We start from the raw sequence: 21,666 nt of genomic DNA, 5'->3' as shown, positions 1-21,666 counted from the left end.
CTATCAAAGAGTTCTTTACCAAAGGTAAGTACATGGTTTATATATATATATATATTATGTTATAGTGTTTCTTCAGTCAAAGTGCTGTTCTGGTTTGTAATTTGCAAACATGGGCCACTTAATGTTACCTGTAGTAACAAATGGGGACTAATTTTAATTTGGTGCCCGTTCTATTTTTTGTCTCAGTCTGAAACTGCTAATAAAAAGGATTGCTGAAAATAATAAGGGTGACTTAATGACTCTGGGCCCGATTCGCAGAACTAACTTAAGACAAAATCCTAAACTTACTACCATTTTGGTATTCACAGAAGGCACTTACTCATTTTGGTATTCACAGAAGGCACTTACTCATTTCGGTATTCAAAGAAGTTAGGAGTCCTAACTTTAGGACTCTTAAATGCCTTCTGTGAATACCGAAAGTCTTAAAGTTAGGATTTTTCTCAATTTAGTAGTAGTAAAGTTAGGACTCCTAACTTTCGGACTCCTAAATGCCTTCTGTGAATACCGAAAGTCTTAAAATTAGGATTTTTCTCAACTTTACTACTACTAAACTGAGAAAAATCCTATTTTTAAGACTTTCGGTATTCACAAAAGGCATTTAGGAGTCCTAAAGTTAGGAGTCCTAACTTTACTACTACTAAATTGAGAAAAATCCTAACTTTAGGACTTTCGGTATTCACAGAAGACATTTAGGAGTCCTAAAGTTAGGACTCCTCACTTCTGTGAATACCGAAATGAGTAAGTGCCTTCTGTGAATACGAAAATGGTAGTAAGTTTAGGATTTTGTCTTAAGTTAGTTCTGTGAATCGGGCCCAGTGTTTGAGCCTCTGCAGAGCCTTAAAACTAGTGGTGTCCCCCTGGGAGGTGGGTGTCACTGTGGAGCACTACCAGTAATTACCATGAGCCCTACTCCATGCCTCATCACCAGCTGTAGTCAATAAAAAAAGGATATTGGCCACCCAGCCTGGGACACCATGTTATTGCTCTTTTTTCACACTTTATTTACTTTTGAATTCCCTGAGTTTTATTTGGTAGGATGTTGTGTTTCTGTAGTTATTTTCATGCAATATATTCCTTTTGTGTGATGTACTGTGAAAAGAGCTGCCTCTATATCTGTGTGCGCTCAGGTTGTTTGCAGGTGTTTATGAAAGGGCAAAGCTGCGAACTGTGCACTTCAAGCCTAAGGCAAAGCAGTACCCATCAGTGGGTCAAAAATGGGTTCAGAATACATGCTCATCCAATCCTTGGACTGCCTCTGCAGAGCGCATAGAGAGCAATGGTCAGGTGTGCCAAATATAAATGTGCTTGTATGTGAAAGTGTGCAGATGAGGAATAGAACTGCTTACATATTGCAATGACAAGAAAATTATATTATAGCCTTATAGCTTGCCATAGAGGGTTATACCAGCTATTAAAGGCCCTCTCCAGCGTTAAAGGCCCCGAGCCGAAGGCGAGGGCCTTTGACAAGGGAGAGGGACTTTAATAGCGGTGTAGCCCATCTACGAAGGGCTATAAGGATATTAGAACATTCTGTCACTAGAGGACAGAATGTTCTAACAAAAAAAACAAAGCCTTTTGGGAGCGTGAGGGGATTGGAATCCCCTCAGGCTCCCTGAAGCCTTTGTTCACAACCTGAGCTGTGAACAAAGAAACATTGGAATGTTGGAGCTCCAGGCTTATACCAGCCATTATAAGCCCAGCCATTGTGCCCCATCCCCTTAAAAATCACTTCTAGAGGTGGGCAAATATCCAGTGTTGTTAACTGTGGAAGGTGACAATCCTATTTCCGTTACATTAGAGAAAATTATTGTCTTTAATCCTTATGTATCATCCATAAAATATATAGCAGTCCTGTATTAGTGTGGTTTTCTAGCATTATTTTCTTCCAGAGTGGATTTCTGTTTTGCAACCTTCCTTTTGTTTAGGTCGAGATTGCAGGCAGGGCACATGTGCTTTTGCTTGGCAACCTAATGCATCTTAACAAAAAGGCTACAAAAAAGGGGATTTTAGCCTGCCAATCAGTTACCATTCGTTGGCATCATTATCACTTTTCTTTGCTGCCTTTTAATTCTGCACTGTGTTTGATGCTGTCACTTCTGGGGCAGGCAGACAAAACTAGATATGCTCAGGCGGGGTACCTTTCACCCATCAAACTAGGATACCTGGCAAGTTGCAAGCATATTGCAAAAATTACTTTTCCTAATGTGCTTCTCTGGTCTCTGAGAATGGACCAAGGCCAATTTGTGTGTTAAAAATTCAATGTTTAATCACAATGTGCATGCCTCACTTTTTACACACCACTTTGCATGTTTAATTGAATAACATTGCTTTGGTGTTGCTCAGAAAGGTCTGTAGCCAAGACTCTCTGTCAGTCCTTTTGCTGTGAGCCGAGGCGCCCGTCCTTTTGTCGTGAGACGAGGTGCCCGTCCTTTTGTCGTGAGCCGAAGTACCCGTTTTTTTGTTGTGAGCTGAGGTGCCAGCCCTTTTTTAATGAGTCATGGCTCTGCTCCATTTGTTGTGAGCCAAGGTATCAGTCCTGTTGTCAAGAGACAGTTTCAGTCTATTGGTCACGAGATGACCTCAGGCCATTGGTCGTGAGATGGTGTTGGTCCAACTGTCGTGAGGTGGTGATGGTCCATCAGCCGTGAGCCTTGTCGGTCCATCGGTCATGAGGAGGTATCAGTCCATCGGTCGTGAGGTAGAAAGTTTGATTCCTGGCCCTTGTTACTTATTGGACAATAATACACCAGCTGGAGAGCTCTGCGATGGCCTTCAGTCCAGTTACCAAGCACTGCAAACAACCCAGATCCATACAGAGTGAACACAGCGCAATACAGGCAGCATGGGAAAAAGAATACTTTTTTGCTGAATGTCCAGAAGACAAAGCCTCCTTTTTGCTTTACAAAGAGAAAGTAAATGTCATTAAAAATATGAGCTGGAGTGACACTGCAAAACCTGACACACCAAGAACTTCCCATTGAACTCAAAAGCGTGATCTGCAAAAGCGGCATCATTGAAGCAACCTCTTCTTTTCCATGAGGAGGCTCTTCCTTTGTCAGATGAAGGAATTTGAGGCTGTTACAGAAGCATCATTCAAAATATGCTACTTGCTGGCCAAACATAAGAAACCATTCATGGAGGCTGAGTTGGTGAAGAAATATTTCCTTTCGGCATTCAAATTTTTATTTGAAAACTATAGTAATAAAGCCAGCATTTTAAAGGAAATAATCCCATTACAGCTATCAGACAGGGGCAGGTGCTCAAAGCAGTTGGAGGGTTACTTTTCTTCAGCATTGGGGAGAGTATGTAGCCTTACGGCTAGAGCGATCAACGTCGAAGCTGGGGAACCGGGTTCGAGTCTCGGCAACAACGCTAAAACATCCTGTGATTCTGGGCAAATCACATAATCTCCCGGTGCCTAACAAAAAAATGAATGTGTCCTTCTGTAATGAAACTGGTGCTATGTAAAATGCTCTGATACCCAATATCTCGGGTCTAATTCGCGCCATATAAGATTCTAACATTTTTTTTTTAAATTGCCATGGATGGGTCAACATATATAGGTGATGTGGCCAGGTTACTAGTTTGGGTGAGGTCTTTGGACCAATAAATTCATCTAAAAGAAGAGCTCCTATGCCTTCTACCACTGCAAGGGCACACAAGAGGAGAACACATCACATACCACTAAACAATCTTGTCAGCATCACAACAAATAAGGCCCCTGCCATGGTAGGCTTTTATCTCTGTTTACAAAGAACCTCACAGGACAGACTGTCAAAGACTACCACTGCATTATTCACCAGAAGTTCTGTCTGCAAAATTAAAGCAAGGAGAATTGAATAATGTCCCAGAACTTGCAGTGAAAATTGTTAATTTTATTCGTGCCAAAGCCCTTAACCATAGACATTTTAAACCAATTCTGCAGGATTCCGAAGCTGAATATACAGACCACTCCATGCACTCTGAAGTGCGATGACTAAGCAAAGGGAAAGTTCTGGAGTGGTTCATCACTTTCTTCCTCAAATTGAAAACTTTGTAAACAGTAGTGGTCAATCATTCACAGCACTAAAGGATGGGAAGTTGCTTCTAATGCTCCTTTTTCATTCAGATCTATTCGCACACTTCAACGCTCACGATTTGATGCTGCAAGGCAAATAACAGCTTATGTTCTCCATAATGAATAGAATTTTCTCATTTGAAAGTAAGTTTGTGCTATTCAAAGAACAGCTGAATGATGCTGACTTCACCCACTTTCCAAAACTGTTGGCTGTGACTCAAAGGTTTTCAAATGCAAAAGAAATGCTGTTAATGTTAAACCTTGGTGCATGTTTTGGGGACATTTCTGGGGAGATCAAAAGGCGATTTTCTCAATTCAGAGCTCTCACCTCTCTGTTCCGGCTGGTTGAAAACCCCTGGAGGGTGAGAGCACAAAATCTTGAAGATGTTTAACTTATTGGTATGAAAAGGGCACAATCAGAAATAGATCTGATTGAAATGAAGCACATATATATTCACTGAAAAAAACAAAGGTTACAGGGACAGTATAGTTAGACTGACATTTGACCTGTAAAAAAACTGAGAAATTCAGCAGTTCTAATTAGCTTAGCTAACTATAATGTGCACCCCTGCAATGCATTGCTTATGGCCTCACATATTACATCACTCATGACATGGTCAGTGACATCACTGCTGATAGCACCGGTGACATCTCAAATGACATCACTAAATACATTACTATTTACATAATTGATGACAGCATCGAGTGACTGTGAGTGTTTTCTAAAAGTTACAGAGTGTTAAACATATATACTAAGGTAAGTGGCTGTTGGAGTTTGTATATGGGTGAGTGAGTGGGTGTGCAAGTGGTGTATACAAGAGTGAGTGAGTATGTGAGAGACTGTATACAAGAGTGAGTGGGTGTGCAAGATTTTGTGTGGGTGAGCATGGTGGTGTGTCAGTGGGTGTATGAGTAATTAAGTGGCTGTATGGTTATCTGTATGGTTGAGTGAGTTGGTGTGTAAGTGGCTGTAATGGTGAATTAGAGGATGAATGAGTGGCTGTATGGGTTAAGGTGTGATGTATCAGTGGCTGTAAATGGTGTATGAGAGAGTGCATGAGTGGTTGAATGGGTGACTGGGAAGGTACATACATGTCTGTATAGCTGAGTCAAAAAATAGGGGGCATGGGGAGCACTCCATTTCTTTACATGTTCAACATTATTTCATCCGGTAATTATTAAGTTCCACATCTGCGTGCTGGTCGGATTAGTGCCAAAACCCTATGGCACCTGTGATAAAGTCCTTGGAGAGGGCAGTGAAGTGCCCCAACCAACTGCACAATTGCATGGCGCCTGTCTGGCTCACATTTTCTTCATCTTGTTTCTTTTTGTCCATAATTTTACTTCTTCAACCATTTTGAATCTGTTTGTCCGCAATAGTCATCCAATACTGCCATCCACACTCCAGGTATTAATGCCATTTTACAAGTTTCTAGTGAGAATGCTGTGCCCATCTGGACCTCTTGCAAAATCACGACAGATGCAGGGGTTCTTCAAAAACAGCATTTATTAAAAACCAATGCATTTCGAGCATCAAGTGCTCTTCATCAGGGTACGCTGGAAATAATACAAAAAAATACAAATTTATTGACTACATTAAAGTGCGCAGTGAGTAACATGGTCAACCTTTTATCAACACTTAGAATTCAATATCTGCTCTAAGACTAAACTAACTGTCATTGCAGTCCATTAATATCATGCAGTGAATAGTCTCTGAAGACATTTGAAACTGATCTTGTATTATGACGGTTAATTCCACTCCAACAGCCCATTTAGCTAAATATGATCTCCCCCTTGCCAAGAGTCTTTATTAAACTGCTGCTCTCGAAGTAACCGCCCTCTATATTCTAACATGCCGTTCCGTCTTAACGCCCCACCTTCCTTATTTCATTCACTCCATAATTGTTTTACACATCTCGTAAACACATGCATCATCGATCATTCTCTCACCTTCCATGCTCTCTCATGTGCATTCATTACACACGCTCTCCCTCACTTATTCAAAACGGTCCTCCCTCTCTCATTCTCGCAACACTAATTTCTCAAATATCACGTTAATCACTCAGAAGCAAAAACGAACGATCTTTCATTCCCTCCTATGCCCATATTTCACAACTAACAGCGTCCCACATCTAATCTCATGCATCCGTGAACCTGCTTCTGGCGGTTTCGTTACTTCGTCAGCCCGACCTGTTTTTGAAGAACCCCTGCATCTGTCGTGATTTTGCAAGAGGTCCGGATGGGCACAGCATTCTCACTAGAAACTTGTAAAATGGCATTAATACCTGGAGTGTGGATGGCACTATTGGATGACTATTGCAGACAAACAGATTCAAAATGGTTGAAGAAGTAAAATTATGGACAAAAAGAAACAAGATGAAGAAAATGTGAGCCAGACAGGCGCCATGCAATTGTGCGGTTGTATGGCTGAGTGACAGGGTACATATGTGACTGTATGGGTGTATTAATGTGTGTTAAAGTGGGTGTATGGGTGAGTGATTGGGTGTGTATATAGCTGTATGGGTAACTAAATGAGTATGTGAGTTGCTGTATCTGGGAGTGAGTGAGTGTGATAGAGGTTAGATGGGAGAGTGTTCTCCTCCCAGTGACTGTACCGATGAGTATATAGATGTGTTAGTATATGTATGAGTAAGTGAGTAGATGTGTGAGTGACTGTATGGGTGAGTGAGTAGGCAGGTGATTGATTGCATATGAGAATGACTGTATGGGTGTATGAGTGGGTGTGTACGTGTCTGTATATCTGTATGACTGGATGTATCGGTGGCTGTATTGGTCAGTGTTTAGGTGCATGGGTGGCTGTATATGTGAGTAAGTGGTCACATTAGTGGCTGGATGGGTGAGTTGATATGTGAGTTGCGATGAGTAGGTGTGTGAGGATGATGTCATCAGGGATGTCTTCAGTGATGTCATCAGTGATATATTGAGATGTCATCAGTGATGTAATTTGAGATGTCATGAGTGATGTCACTGACCATGTCATGAGTGATGTAATGTGTGAGGTCATAATAAGTACATTGCGGGGCATAACTGCTGAATTTCTCTGGTTTCGTACAAGTCAAATGTCAGTCTAACTATAACGTCTCTTTAACCTTTGTTTTTTCATTGAATTTCTAAGTTTTTTAAATTCAATTTCCTAACTATAATGTCCCTGTAACCTTTGTTTTTTTTTCAGTGAAGTTCTGTGATTTTTTTCAATTAGTAGTCGCGTTTGTAGAGTGCGGAAGAAAGGGGGTAGAGTCTCCGACCAGCTCTCATGAATCCTGCTCTGTTACACTTACAAGAGGTAACAGGAGGGCTTCTTGGCCCTAAAGGCCCTCAGCTTCCAAGAAGACTTCATCCCCCATCCAGTAGTGCACCAGGAGGTGCATTTGAAGACTGGTGGAGAAAGGGGGCGTGGCCTCCAACAAACTCTCAGCAATCTCGCTGTTTGGGACTTACTGGAGGTAACAGGAGGGCTTGTTGGCCCCTGAGGACTCTCAGCATTCAGGGGCCTTAATCCCCCAATGGTATTGCGGCAGAAGGAGCATTTGCAGAGTGATGGAAAAAGGGTGTGTGGCCTCTGATCACCTCTCCGCAATCCCACTGTGTCACACTTACTGGAGGTAACAGGAGGGATTCCTGCCCCTCAAGGACCCTTAGCAGGCATGGGGACTTCATCCCCCAGCAAGTAGTGGAGAAAGGGAACGTGGTCTCTCTGTAATCCCACTGCGTGGGACTTACTGGAGGTACCAAAAGGTCTTGTTGGCCCCCAAGGACCCTCTGGAGCCAAGGGAAATGTATTCCCGAACCAGCAGTGCACCAGGAGGCAGGCTTTCAGAGTGGTGGAGAAAGGGGGTGGGGCCTTCGGCGACTTGCTGGTCTTTAAACAAAAAGTGTTACAAATGTATTCAGGAGGGGGACTGCTTGGTCCCCCTACCCTGGGTCAATTTCATCCCCTGGGGTCCAGCCTCACTTGGGGGAGCTCTGGTTCCACCCAGGGTACCCACTCTGTTGGGGACCCTGGGGGGAGGCTCAAGGCCCCTTCGGTCCCAGCTAGCTCCCTGCCTCCTGTGGGAGACGGCATCGCTTTGACAGAGAGGGAGCTGCTGAACATGCAGCTTCTACTCTGTCAAATCAATTGTGCTCCCATGAGGCACAGGGTCAGACTGATTTGCATATAGCCATGTCTGAACTGGGGTGGCAGAGTGGGATAAAAAACGGTGATGGATTTAACCCAGATCTTTTGACTGGGTGTGAGTGTTTGATTGGTTTAGATGCTCCGTCCATTACCACCCCCTTTTGTACCGCCTCAAGGACCCTTAGCAGGCATGGGGACTTCATCCCCAGCAAGTAGTGGAGAAAGGGAACGTGGTCTCTGTAATCCCACTGCGTGGGACATACTGGAGGTAACAAGACAGAACTTTAACCCAGGAGAGGGCAGAGAGTGAAGAGAGGAGGGCAGGAGGCATTACAAGGTCCAAGTACAGGTTCCTTGCACCAATGAAAGATCTGTATCTATGACCAGTGGTCTGCAGTATTGAGTTTTCTTTGTGTATTAAAGTACTTTAATTTTAACAAAGACAAAGCCCTAGGTTAGACAATCAGTTATTCGCTTGTTGTTGAGTTCTGAGCTTGAAGCACCCCAATCTACCACCCAGGGACATCTTGCCATACCTACCACTGACAGTCAAGTGCAGAGAGAATTATTCTTGGCCGAGTTGCAGAGCCATAGTTGTGCAAACCTGGAAGATCAGAGACAAATTACCAAAGCTCCCATTGCTGAGGCCCTATAGCTCATGCTTGCACCATGGCTCCCTGAAAAGGATCTGACAAAGGGCCATTCCAAAGTTAGGCAGTGATCTTACATTATGCATCAGCTTGAGTATAAACAGTGATTCTTTCTTAGTTGTTTGGTAGACTGAGGCTGGATTTTGTGAGCTGTGTACAAAAGAGAAAAATGCCAAAGACAGGGGGAACATCGTTTACAACAAAACTTTTACCACGCACTACCATTACAACGCAGGAATTAAAACGAAAGTCGTTACAACGACTTTCGCTGGAGGGCGCTGTTGGATAGGGAATAGTTTAATTTTCTATCCAACACCTTCCCTACTATCCACGGGGACTGGAGTTGGAATAGAAAATTATTCCACTATCCAGCGCCCCCCAACGCAAATAGTTGTAACGACTTGCGTTGTTATACCTGCCTTGTAAAGGCATGCGTGGTAAAAGCATGCGTTGAAACGTCATACAACCCAAAGGCAGTGATCATCAGGTGATATTTTGACAATGTCCGGTCTATCGGACACTATCACTAAATCAGTCAACTTGAGATTGGATATCTTTGAGAATGCATAGGAAAGGGATCCATGCAGGACACATTTGTTGGTAGCTTAACTCACTGTGCATTCACTGGGGCACATTCTAGTTGGTCCCTCTTGAACATGTGTTAAGTGTGGAGGGTGAATTGCATGTCTGCCCTCTAGTTACAATGGGATGCGAGCTAATGTTTTAGCTTCGAACCTTAAGTGATACATGATGTCATCTGCCATGTATGCCATGGGAACTTGGACCTGTGTCTTCATGTCTCCTTTTTGTAGGATTTCTTGCCATAAAACCTGAGCGCATCTTTTCCTTTTGTTTTAATCCCCGGTATGATTTTTTACTCACACACTTTCAAACCATTTACCTTCTCTTTACTGTGTTGTGAGAAAAATATGTACTTAATCTGTCACTGCTCCCAATGTACTTTGCCATTCATGTTGCTAATTTCAGTGCTGAGCATAAAGCCTATACTTTGCCCATATAGGAATGAGTTTGACCATTGTCAAGAGCTCAGTATCAGCCAATCAGGATGTTATCCAGAGGTGGATTACGAGGGTGGGTATACCTGAGACGTAGCAATAGAAGTGATATGTATCCAGACTGAGGGAGTCTAAATGGTATTCAGAATTGTGTGTCCATGCTATACTAAGAGCAAAGAACCTCAAATACTAATTCAGAGGCTTTGGATCAATGCATTAAATTTGTAGATTAGTATTGTTTACCTGGGTGTTGGAAAATATAACCACTTTAAAGCATTCCTTTAATAAAAAAAAACGCCTGATCTGCCTCTTTTTACCACTCAAAGATGGTTCCTTTATGTAGTAACTTATTAATGGGATTTCAGAAGACTGATGAATGCACAGTCTATAAAAATTGGCAAAGCCAAAAACACTTTGAAAAACTTTGACTGTGGTCTGTGGTGGGTGCGGGCCATTGAACAGTTGAAGCCCTCTGTTTGAATTATGTATCTGAAAAACTCTACTTTTGTATATTGGAAAACACATCTATCCAGCTAAGTAAAGAGATGGTGATCTCATAATTTCTGTAAAAATCCATGAACATGTATGTATTTCTCTTAAGGTTTGAATAAATTAGAATATCATCCAAGTAGACACTGCAGAGTACTTTCAGAAATCCTTGCAGCAATTTGCTTCAGGAGCAATGCATAGTCCGAAAGGCATGACCTGATAATCAAACAGCCTAACTTTGTGTAAGTGCAGTATACCATTTGTCACCCTCTTGGACTCCCTTAAAATGTAATTTAACAATAATCTGAATTTAAATGCACTTTCCTTGCTGCCCAGTCAATAAAGACGTTACGAAAGTCAACCAAAGCATATGCAAAATAACCTTGAACTGAGCAGTGTCTATCGAATCAAAATAAATCTTCTCTTGGGGGAACAACCTTTATGACGCAACTTTTAGCACGCAGTGCTATTACAACGCAGACTTTAAAACGAAAACCATTACAACGCATTACACTGGGGGGTGCTCTAGGATAGGGAATAGTTTTAATTTACTATCCAACACCTTCCCTAGTGTCCACGGGGACTGGTGTTGGAATAGTAAATTAAACTATTCACTATCCAGCACCCCCCCCAGTGTAATGCGTTGTAATGGAATGCGCTTTAAAACTTGCGTTGTTACAGCATGCGTGGTAAAAGCATGCGTTGTAACAACGTACATCCCTTCTCTTGATCACTTCCAAAACAAATCAGAGAAATCATATGCATACCAAACCACACCAGACCTGAGGATAACACAGACCCATCACTTGTCTTCATCTAATCGAGAACCATTTCCTTAATTACTAGAGCTTGTAAAGATTGGGCAAACTGCATATCTATACAATTCTCTAAAGCTCCAGAGTCTAAACACTGTGAAAATGTGTTTTCCTGTCCAAGCAACAAAATAATTTTCAAGGGAATGATCTACTGCCGAACGCATTGTATTAACTATCCATTTTTGGAACTAACTTAATTTTTTCACTCGACAAGCCAGCCTCCTTCATTGTCAAGGAATCTAGCTTTCTGCTGGCTGTTGTCTTTCTGTGGATAATTTCATCAGTGCTTAAATCTTGAATAATCTAGGTATTCTTCTACAATGCTTAACACAATGATTGAATCTGCCACAGTATTAATACAGATTGTGAATGAATTTTATCCCTCTCTCTCTTTCTCTGTTATAAATAGGACATAATCTACTCGTAACTTCTTGGACTCTGAAAACTTTTGATAGAATTACTAGCACTTCAGTTTCTTCTGATTGGCATTCAGAGACTATCATGTAACTGCACCCTCAACTCTATAAGTTCTACACATTTAGCAAGAGGATTAACTACTTGTGCCAGAATGATCTTCAATTCATAACCCTAATTCCAATAATGATGACCCTTCTCTTCTGACTCCCTGTCACAACCACTAAATGTAAATTGATACTTGTATAGCACACTACTCACCCGCAAGGGTCTCAAGGCGCTTGTACGAATACCGCTGTGGAACCCATCCTGGCTTTCGCTGTGAGGCGTCCACTCCTGGGCACCCCCAAGGTGGAGGCCAGGCATTCTTAGCGTTGTGGGGGCCGTTGTGGAGATTAAGCATGCTATTGCCCAGAGTTGCAGAGTGGGACTCCATGATTGGAATAGGCACCGAGGCGAGAATTTTTCAGGTCCGTGGAATTTTTGAGTTCAAGACCCGCCGAGGCGGGGAATTGAACCCTGGTCCCGGGCTAGCCCTCTGCATCAGGGTCTGCCGCTCTAATCATTGAGCCACACTTCTCCACTAAGCGACTAAGTGTGGTATAACTCAACAAGTCGCGATGGCCCTGGCTTAAGTTTAACAACTTGTTATCCGCAGAAAGTCAGAGCGATTTTCTATCAGTTTTCTCATTTGATCACAGAAGGTATGAATATAAATCAAAGGATTTTTTTCTCTCAACAATTGAGAGGAAAAAAACAAAGGGTGTGCAGGAAGCAAGCATGTGGTATTGTAAGAAGGTGTATGGTCAAAGAAAGTACAGGGTGATATCCTAACAGAAACAAATTCTAGTAGAGAGCACAGATTGCCTTGTTAAATGGGAGAAACAGGAGACAATATGATTAAAAAAATAGCTCGAAAAAACCCAAAATGTTGCATACAACACAAAGGAGCAAAAAGCAATGGACAAATAAGGACTTGAAAGATGTAATTTAAAGAAAAGTAATACATGTGGTAAAATGATCTGTCTCTTGTATTTGACAACCCACTATAATTGTGCTTCATCTTTCAGATTCAGCAGAAGATATTAGAAGCGTTTGTCCAACCTGCCCTCTGCTGGCACGGATGAATGACACGCAGGTAGCTCAAGCTGTTGATGCTTTACTCCAGCAAGTCAACGGTCCTGAGGACAATGTCTATTTTCTATTTCATGAAATTGGACGTGCTAGAATTTGGGTATGTATCAAACGCCATTCATTCACCATTTGAAGAGCCAATGACTAAGCTTGATATTCCACCCACATAAAACATGAGAAATGATGTAGTCCAGCCTAATCCTAGATCATGAAAGAAAATGCCATGATAAATAATTACTACGGGGCCGATTCACAGAACTAACTTAAGACAAAATCCTAAACTTACTACTTTTGGTATTCACAGAAGTTAGGATTTTGTCTTAAGTTTGTCTTAAGACAAACTTAAGACAGACTTAAGACAAACTTAAGACAACATCCTAACTTAAGTCTGTCTTAAGTCTGCCTTAAGACAAACTTAAGACAAAATCCTAACTTCTGTGAATACCAAAAGTAGTAAGTTTAGGATTTTGTCTTAAGTTAGTTCTGTGAATCGGGCCCAACGACAATAAATCCATTCCCTTGAATCTACCACATGTTTTAGGTCAATGTCTATTGCAAAACGGTCCCTACAATAAGGAGCTACATGATAAACATGGTGCTTTTCTATTCTCACTTTACTAACACTACCTCTAACCCTCGCCTTTGCCCTAACTCATTTTCTCACTCTTTTTAGCCCCTATTCCTACCCATATAACTAACCCTACACTTTCGCATTTGCACAGCCCTTACAATGTCCATGTATTATCAGGTTTTACTGTTGACTCATACCATGCCCTATCTCGTAACTTTACAATAATCCTAACCCAATAACTAATCAAACTGACAGGGCAGAAATTACACAGTCGGAGCTATTGCTTTGGGAACCCGGGACATGCATCCAATAAAGAATAAGAATCTTAACTGGAATAGTTCCAGTTGGGCCTGTGGCTGAGGAATAGGCAGAACCTTGGCCCAGGACACCGTCCGACAATAGCCTCCCTCTCATCAGGTCAGTACAAACATATATTTGCTTAATTTATTCCATTGCACAGCCATCACTACTCTTCTTGAAAGGATAGAATAGGATAATGGGTTATATTCTCCTAGTCTTTCAGAACTTTGGGGCATATTATCAAGGGGGTTTATCTCCGCTTTTTTGGCTTTAAAAGCCAAGAAAGCGGAGATAAAATTATCTCCCTGTTACCTAGCTGTCGCTAACACCAGTTAGCGACAGCTAGTAGGAGATAGCGACCATCTTGGGCCCCGCTTTGCATGTCAGTGATATTTATCACTAATGACATGCAAAGTGGGTGTGCCAAGATGTTAGCGACTGGAAACAGTCGCTAACATCGCTATCTCCTATTACCAACTTTTGGAGATATTCGCGCTAATCGCGAATATCTCCAACAGCTAACACCTGCCCCTGAGCAGTTCTTAGCCATGTTATCCAATGGGAGGTGGATAACATGGATAAGTGCATTAGCTCGGTAATGCATGAATATCGCTGACTTTTCAGCGATATTCACGCATTGCGGCCGATTTTTATCGCATTTGCGATAAACCTTGGTAATACCAAGGTTTATCTGCGATAAAAATCGCCGCACCACAGCGGTAAATTTTTGTCTCTAACCAAGCAATAGCGATATTTATTTTCTACTTTGAAAACATATTGTGCACTGCTTCAATTAGAAGTAGTAACTCTGTAGTACATATACGTAAGGCTACAGATTTACTATGCTTTGTAAATCACATGCATTCCCAGTACTACTGCTAGAAATCTGCATGTGAAGCAGATTAGTGAGTGTACATCTAGTAATGTAATGACCTTCAACACCCTGCTCCTATTCTCACTGTGCATAATTCTACATATTGTAGAAGTATGGAGTGGAGAGATTGCTTTAGCTGTCTTGCCAGCCTCATGATTTCCACAAAAACAAAATCATAATGAAAAATACATGCATATGTACACAAAGAAAGGCTTACAGTCAACCCTCTTGCCTTGTTAACCCCTTCGATGCTATTGATGGAACGGTTCCGTCATGAGCGTCGGTTGCAGCGACGGCTCGTGGAGGGAGTTACGGTGGGGCAGGAGGGTGGGGAGGGGGAGGGGCAGGGTGGAGGTTGCTAAAAACCGGCATATGGATAATTGCAGGTAAGTAAACAATTTAATTAATAAAACGAATTTCGTAGTGCGCCTTGCATCGCAAAATACAATGCAGTGCGAGCTACGAAATTCGTTTTATTAATTAAATTGTTTACTTACCTGCAATTATCCATATGCCGGTTTTTAGCAACCTCCATCCTGCCCCTCCCCCTCCCCGCCCTCCTGCCCCTCCGTAACTCCCTCCACGAGCCGTCGCTGGTCGGTTGGCCTGTGCTCATGACGGAACCGTTCCGTCATGAGCCCGTTGGCTCATTAGAACGTTCAGCACAGCGCAGGAATCTGCGCCGCGCTGAAGGTGTTAATTATTCCGCTTAAGGGTCATTCACATTTTGGTTCATTCCATTACAGACTACAGCACGAGGAAAATGGGTCAGCCCTCTTCAGCCGTTGGCTCACTTCACTATAAGTGATGGCGTTTTTGTTTTTGCACTTAAGCACACCTGCTTGGAAAAGTGTCCACTGAAGTGCTTGGGCTCATGAGCTAATCTCTTCATCATTGCTGTTTTGAGTTCAAGTTGTTTTAAATGTATTTATGCATTGTGATATTTTTACTTTGGGGCGAATTACAGACTTGCGGTGGTGCAGTGGTGGCGGTGCTGCAGTTGCCCTATTCCAATCCAGCCATTCAGACTGTCACAGCTGCACCAGTTGCACCAGGGAATTGCCATTCCCTGTTGGTGGCACAGTGGACAGGGGTATCCAATAGGCAAGGTCGGACCCCGTGGTCCGCCGAGCATATTATGAGTCTCCCCACCCCCAGCTTTTTAATGGCAGTGAGCCTGCAATGAAAAGGCTGGCCGTGGTAAACCACCAGGGCCTCCATTCCCCCGCCGCCATGGGGATGCATTCACAGGGGCACAACATGTGCCCCACTGTTCGCATGCTCCTCAAGCTCCAGCACGGTATGGACTTCACAGTCCATGCCATGCTGGAACTGATTTTGCGTTCTCATTGCAGTGCCCGTTTTTCAGGAACCCCCATGGCAACGGCAAAAGGAAAGCCCGTCAGACATGAGTTGAACTTGTAATCTGGTGGGCGGACCATGCACAGCTTTGGCGGTGCTGTTCCGGCGCAAAGCAGGCGCATCATCACCAACATCATAATCAGGCCCCTTACACTTTGATTTCTACTGCATATATTTGCAAGAAAGAAATCAAAATAATAATAATGAATTATAACAACAATAATAATAGTTAGCTTGCAAAGGCCAGACTTGTTGGCTTTGCCAATGCTTGTTTTCAGGTAAGAGTCAGACAGACAACCTCCTGTGAAAATGTGGAATGAAAAGAAAACATAAACAATATCTTTTCCAGAGTAGCAATCAGTGGCTTACAACAACATGAGACCTAAGTGGCCCCAATGGGCCAGTGCCTTTGAGCTTGTGCTTATAGAATCTGAATATTGATCAATGTATGTATTTTACACAGCCATGTGAATAAACATGGGTATCATCGCGAAGCCACTTTGAAAAAGTATAGGTATCGGAATTCAATTCTCTTTTTCAGCATCTCGTTCATATATACTTGTCTTCGAAAAACAACATTTCAGAAATTCAACATTCTAAAAGAGTGGTGGTGACATCTATAATCTCAGGGGTTGTGCATGTCTGTCAGAATTCTAAAAGAGAACCTGGTGACTCAATCAACATGTCTACACTAAAATGTATTTTTTACATACGCAAATATGACTTGTTTACAGAGGTCAAGATCGAAGGCATGTCATTTCTGGTTAGAAACACTGAATGCATTATTTCCTTTGTGATTAGACTGTTCCAGATGATGCTGTGGAGCTTGAGTTTGTTGTTGTGGCTACTAACTGCACCACTCAAGATGCCAAGAATGCTTCAGATAGCTGTGTGAGACTTTCCGGAGATGATGAAGTAAGTGTGATGATATCTGTCCGTATTCAGGCTACCTGGAAATTTAAATGTGGGGAAATGGTTGGCAATGGTTGTTTTTTTAACTAGTGAAAAGTGTGAGTCAAATTTATGAAAAAGTCATGCAATGCAACGCAGCGAGACACTTCCTGGGCCATGTTAGGTGATATCTGCTAAGACATGACCCATTCCTGCTCTCTTCCAGCACTGGCGCACTGAGTGCATGGTGCAAGGGTACCAGCCTTACAGACAGGATTGTTTTTGTGCAGGAAGTGGCACTTTCCGGCACGAAAACAATCTTTTGACACATTTTCCTCCTTTTATGAGTTCTGCAGCACACTTAGAAAGAGGAAATAACAAGGAGAGATAAATATATTTATCCTCGTTAAGCCTCTGTTTGGAACATGTACCAATTTGATGCAAAACCCCGGTTTACTACCCTTGATAAATCTGGCATTGCATCAAAACCCATGTGTGGATATATAGAAAAGCCCATGCTCCACCTATGGAACGTCCCCTTAACCCCTCCCCTGCTGATGACGGAACCGCTCCGTCATCAGCCGCGGTGGCGCTGTGCTGATGACGGAGCAGTTCCGTCATGGCCCGCCACAGCTCCGGCGCGGTGCGAATTCCGCGCCTGCGCTGAGCGTTCTATTGAGCGGGCGGGGCCATGATGGAACCGCTCCGTCGTAAGCACAGCGCAACCGACGCTGGTGACGGAGCGGTTCCGTCACCAGCATGCGCCCGCCGCATTTCCGCCCCGCCCCCTTAGCACTGCGGCAGAATAGCCACCGCAGTGACGGGGTTAACAAAGAGTAATGCAAGGTAGCTATATACGCTGCTTGGTGTTACTCTGGATTTACTAATCTACGCACAGCCACACAAGGTTGTTTTGCGTGCCTTAGTAAATCCCACCAAAGGGCTTGCATTGCCTTCTGTCACCTTGTGTGATGAAAGTGCAACGCAAGCCCTTTGTGAATGCTGAGAGGCAACTTGACACCCAACTGTGTAAGATGGCAGGAAAATCTAGTTATAGGTCTTCCATTCAACTCTACCTTTTCATTGGCAAACAAATGTAGCGTTAAGTAGATACTTAAATGTCAAGTGACCCTCTACTTGAAATTAATGTGGCTTCTTTAGTGTGAGGGGTTAATACAAGAAAGATTTCATACGGGCAGGGCCGGACTGGGAACCAAAAACTGCCCTGGCAAAGTGCTCGGCTCCCCCCCCCCCCCCAGGGGGTTGGGGGTGCGACCGCGCTCTTTGCCAGGGTCGGTTTTCGACCGATTTTGTTACAGGGCCATTTTTGCAGCAACAAACGGCCCCCAGGGGCCCAAAACCGGCCCCCACCCTTGCGGCGCACCGGGGGATTGCCCGGTGCTCGCAACGGCCAGTCCGGGCCTGCATAGGGGATGTTATGATATTAGACTCTTTCAATCTGGTGTATCACAGGTGCTTCGTGACGCATTAGCACAGTTTTTGCGTCAAGCAAAACGATGGAAAGAGAGGATTACCAGATGACTCCATGTCATCAAAGACACCATATTCAAGTTAATGGTTTAGATCATACAAAGTATTAAAATCTGAAACATTAGCCTTGTTCACCTGTGGTGTACCACTACCCCCAACTCCCGTTTGATGTACAGATTTGCTGGGTTGGATTGTAGTACTGTGTGGTTTATAGCCTACCAGTTATTCTGTGCTTACGTTGAGCTTATCTGTAAAGAGCACTATAGACTGGGCGGGTTTCCTGGCGCTGAGCAGGTGTGGCTCTGGCCTCACCTAGGGTGGGAGAAGCTCATCAAAGAACACACAAAAGGTGATGGGAGGAATGCTTGCAATAAGTCTAACCACTGGCAATCACTCGGGGTAGCATTCCAGTCCATCATTTTTTTCACCCACCATTCCACCTCAGATTAAACCTAGTTATATGCAAATCAGTCTTGACCCAGCTCCAATAGGAACACCAGCCTGAACTGCCCTCTCTAAACCGGAACATAAGCAACCCAAGACCGGCTTCGTCCTGTCTGGGGCTCTTCAGTACCTTGGTTCCAGTGGCACAGTGACCAAGGGACCCACATCTGGGTACACCCTTGGCAACATAGGGTGACACATCAAACACACAAAAGGTGATGGGAGAATGCTTGCAATAAGTCTAACCACTGGCAATCACTCGGGGGTAGTATCCTAACCCATCAGCCGTTTATCCACCATGATGGTTCGACACTGCACGGTGGTCCACACACCCCACAAAGGGCTGGGGTCAGACCGTAGAACATTCCCAAAAATAAAACCATTCCGCACAGTATCCCACTGAAGAATAAATGATCCACTACCAAAAGGCTTGATAAGGCCCATTGCTCAACAGTGGAAGAGCGAAACAAGTGTCGGCTGGTTATTTCAAGTCCATAACTTTGAACATTAAAACACGGATGCAAGAAGAAGTGCCACATCGACTCAAAAAAATGTAAAGTCATGCCTGATGTCCATAAAGTTTAATTTGGCTATAACACACTGTTCTACTACACCATCATTTGTGTTGCAAAAACGTACGTTATCATGCGAAAGGCGCATTGAAAAATCAATTATATCAACATGGCGAACAATCACTGGGGTTTCTCTCTTGATTGACAACTAACCACTGGGTGCTACAATCCAACCCCAGCAATTCTCTTCAGTTACTACAACTGGGAAAAAGGCAGACTTAGTAGGAGAGTCAAATCACCACCAAGCTATCAGGCAAGAACAGCGAGGAAGGGTGTTGTGAGCTTCAAGCACTTAACAGTCGTTTCTTTATTTGATGTATAGTTGGCCTGTTGCGCCATCTAGTGGCTATTTGCATTAGAATGGCACATTTGCAAATTTCATTTAATTTCTAATGAGTTGTTTCCATCCACAAGCAATGGTTACTCTCATGTTACACAGACAGTGAGTGAGAGAGAAATTAATTGTATGCCTTAGGGATGAGTGAGTACAGCGTAGGAAGAGACAATTCACTGCACTGGGTGGAAGCAGTGAGAGTGCTGTGTGAGGAAGTGAAAATGTACTATGAGGTTTGAGAGACGAGAGAGCAAATAGTGAGGACACTGACAATATGCCACGGACCAGATAGGGGTTTGAAAGTCTGCAAGAAAATGATCATAAAGAGTGAGAAATCCGAGGTGAGTGAGTTCAGTGTGATCAACAGAGAAGCTGGAAGTTACGGTGCGCCAAGAAGACGGACAATCTCTTCAATTTCTGGACGAGCAGAATCTAAGGGACAGATTTACAAGGACTGGCGCATCCCTGCATACCAGCAGGGATGGGCCAGGTAAGATGCGTCACACAAGTTTACCCTTGCGTCACCACATATGCGCCGCATTAACAATGCAGCGCATCGTGGCGCAAGGATAAACAGATGCGTGACACATCTGATGGCGTAAAGGCGGCTCATTGCTGGAGTTGTGTCGCAAGCACAACGCAACTTCAGCAATGCTCAGGGGCTGTCCATACCTAATATGGTGCATCACGCCTTACGCCTGCTTCAAGCAGGCGCAGGGTTTTGACGCAGCGGCATCGGAAAAGTGACTCAGTCAAATCTTGTAGATTTCACTGCGTCCCTTTTCCGAGGCTTTTTCCAACGGAACGCCCACCCTGCATACATTAAACTTGACGCAGGTTTAATATGGCGCAGGGCTTTACAACGTGACACATCTCCCTAGATGCGTCACGTTATAAATAAGGCGCAACATGGCGCATGGTTTACGCTGCGTCACAGAAGTGACGCAACAGCGGCATAAATGTGTCGCAAGGGGCTTGTAAATCTGCCCCTCAGACTTTAGCAAAGTCGATTTGGCAGGAAGATGGGACTTTTTGAGTGGCTTTTACTGCACCCTTCGATTTGTCCTGTGGTCCTGGTGTTAACATTTTCTGCACAGTGTTTTGGCTTCTCCGACTTGTGGCCGGAAGACAAGGATTTCAGAACGATGTAGTTATTTAGTCAGTTGTAGTAAGCCTGGGATTGGTTCGGCCTTGAGGTTTAAGACCCGCATGACTGAGTGTAACTGCACAACAACATGGAGCTTTGCTGAGTAGAGTTCCACATATATTAAGTGACAGACATCTGCACTGAGTGCTGAGAAGCTGTTTTCTAGGTGCTTGGAAGTTTGGCAGATTAAGAATATTTAACAGTTTTGAGGGAAGCCTTACTCCTACTTGGAAGATCTACAACGGCAGTGGTCCCACCGTGGTGTTTTATTTATTTAATGTGATTTTATATATAGCAAACTTTACCCAAAGGTGTCAGAGCGCTTTATAAAAGGACCAGTTACAGTACATGAGGACTTCGGAGTACATGAGTTACATGAAAGATAAAAACGAAAAAAACTCTAAATTCACAAAAGAATGGTAGTAAGTACATACTTCTACTACAGATACTAATGGTTAGAGTTGCATATATACAAGTTGAAAATTCACTCAAGGAAACGATACAAACAGAAAAAACTCTAAATTGACTTAAGAATGGTAGTAAATACATACGTCTACTACAGATACTAGTGGTTAGAGTTACATATATACAAGTTGCAAATCACTAAAGATTACATTTTAAAAAGCGGTTAGGGTTAGACAATTATATATTACATATTTACAGAGCATGACATTCTTGCTCAGATAACGTTGGTGGTGGCTGTGCCCTTTTACACTAAGCCTTCTGTGACCTAGCACATTGTGGGTTAGATGCTCCTAGACACTAGAGAATGTCCAATCATAATGTCACTTCATAGAAGTCAGGGTCAGCGCAGCCCGCCTCCTGACCAACACGCAAGTTACAATCACCAATAAGGCTCAGCGCTTGAGGAAGTGACATAGTTCATAAAAGAGTCACATAAATGTCTCTTTGAATCCTTGGTGGACCAGGTGGCCAAGACTAGACTACCATCATTATAAAGGTCTGA

General features: G+C 43.3%; 1 protein-coding gene across 1 annotated transcript in view; it reads left to right on the top strand.

Annotated features, from left to right (window-relative positions):
* The window catches only part of AHSG (alpha 2-HS glycoprotein), a 60,267-nt gene that overhangs the window by 26,474 nt on the left and 12,127 nt on the right, over positions 1–21,666 (top strand). Inside the window, exons 4-5 of the mRNA XM_086944236.1 lie at positions 12,650–12,813; positions 16,622–16,735. Of these exons, the coding sequence (XP_086800362.1) occupies positions 12,650–12,813; positions 16,622–16,735 (278 nt within the window). The remainder of the gene's footprint in view (positions 1–12,649; positions 12,814–16,621; positions 16,736–21,666) is intronic.

This window comes from Lissotriton vulgaris, chromosome 11, assembly GCF_964263255.1.
Source record: "Lissotriton vulgaris chromosome 11, aLisVul1.2, whole genome shotgun sequence".
NCBI lineage: Eukaryota > Metazoa > Chordata > Amphibia > Caudata > Salamandridae > Lissotriton > Lissotriton vulgaris.
The sequence above is the reverse complement of the archived record's forward strand: the minus strand, read 5'-3'. Positions and strand labels throughout refer to the sequence as shown.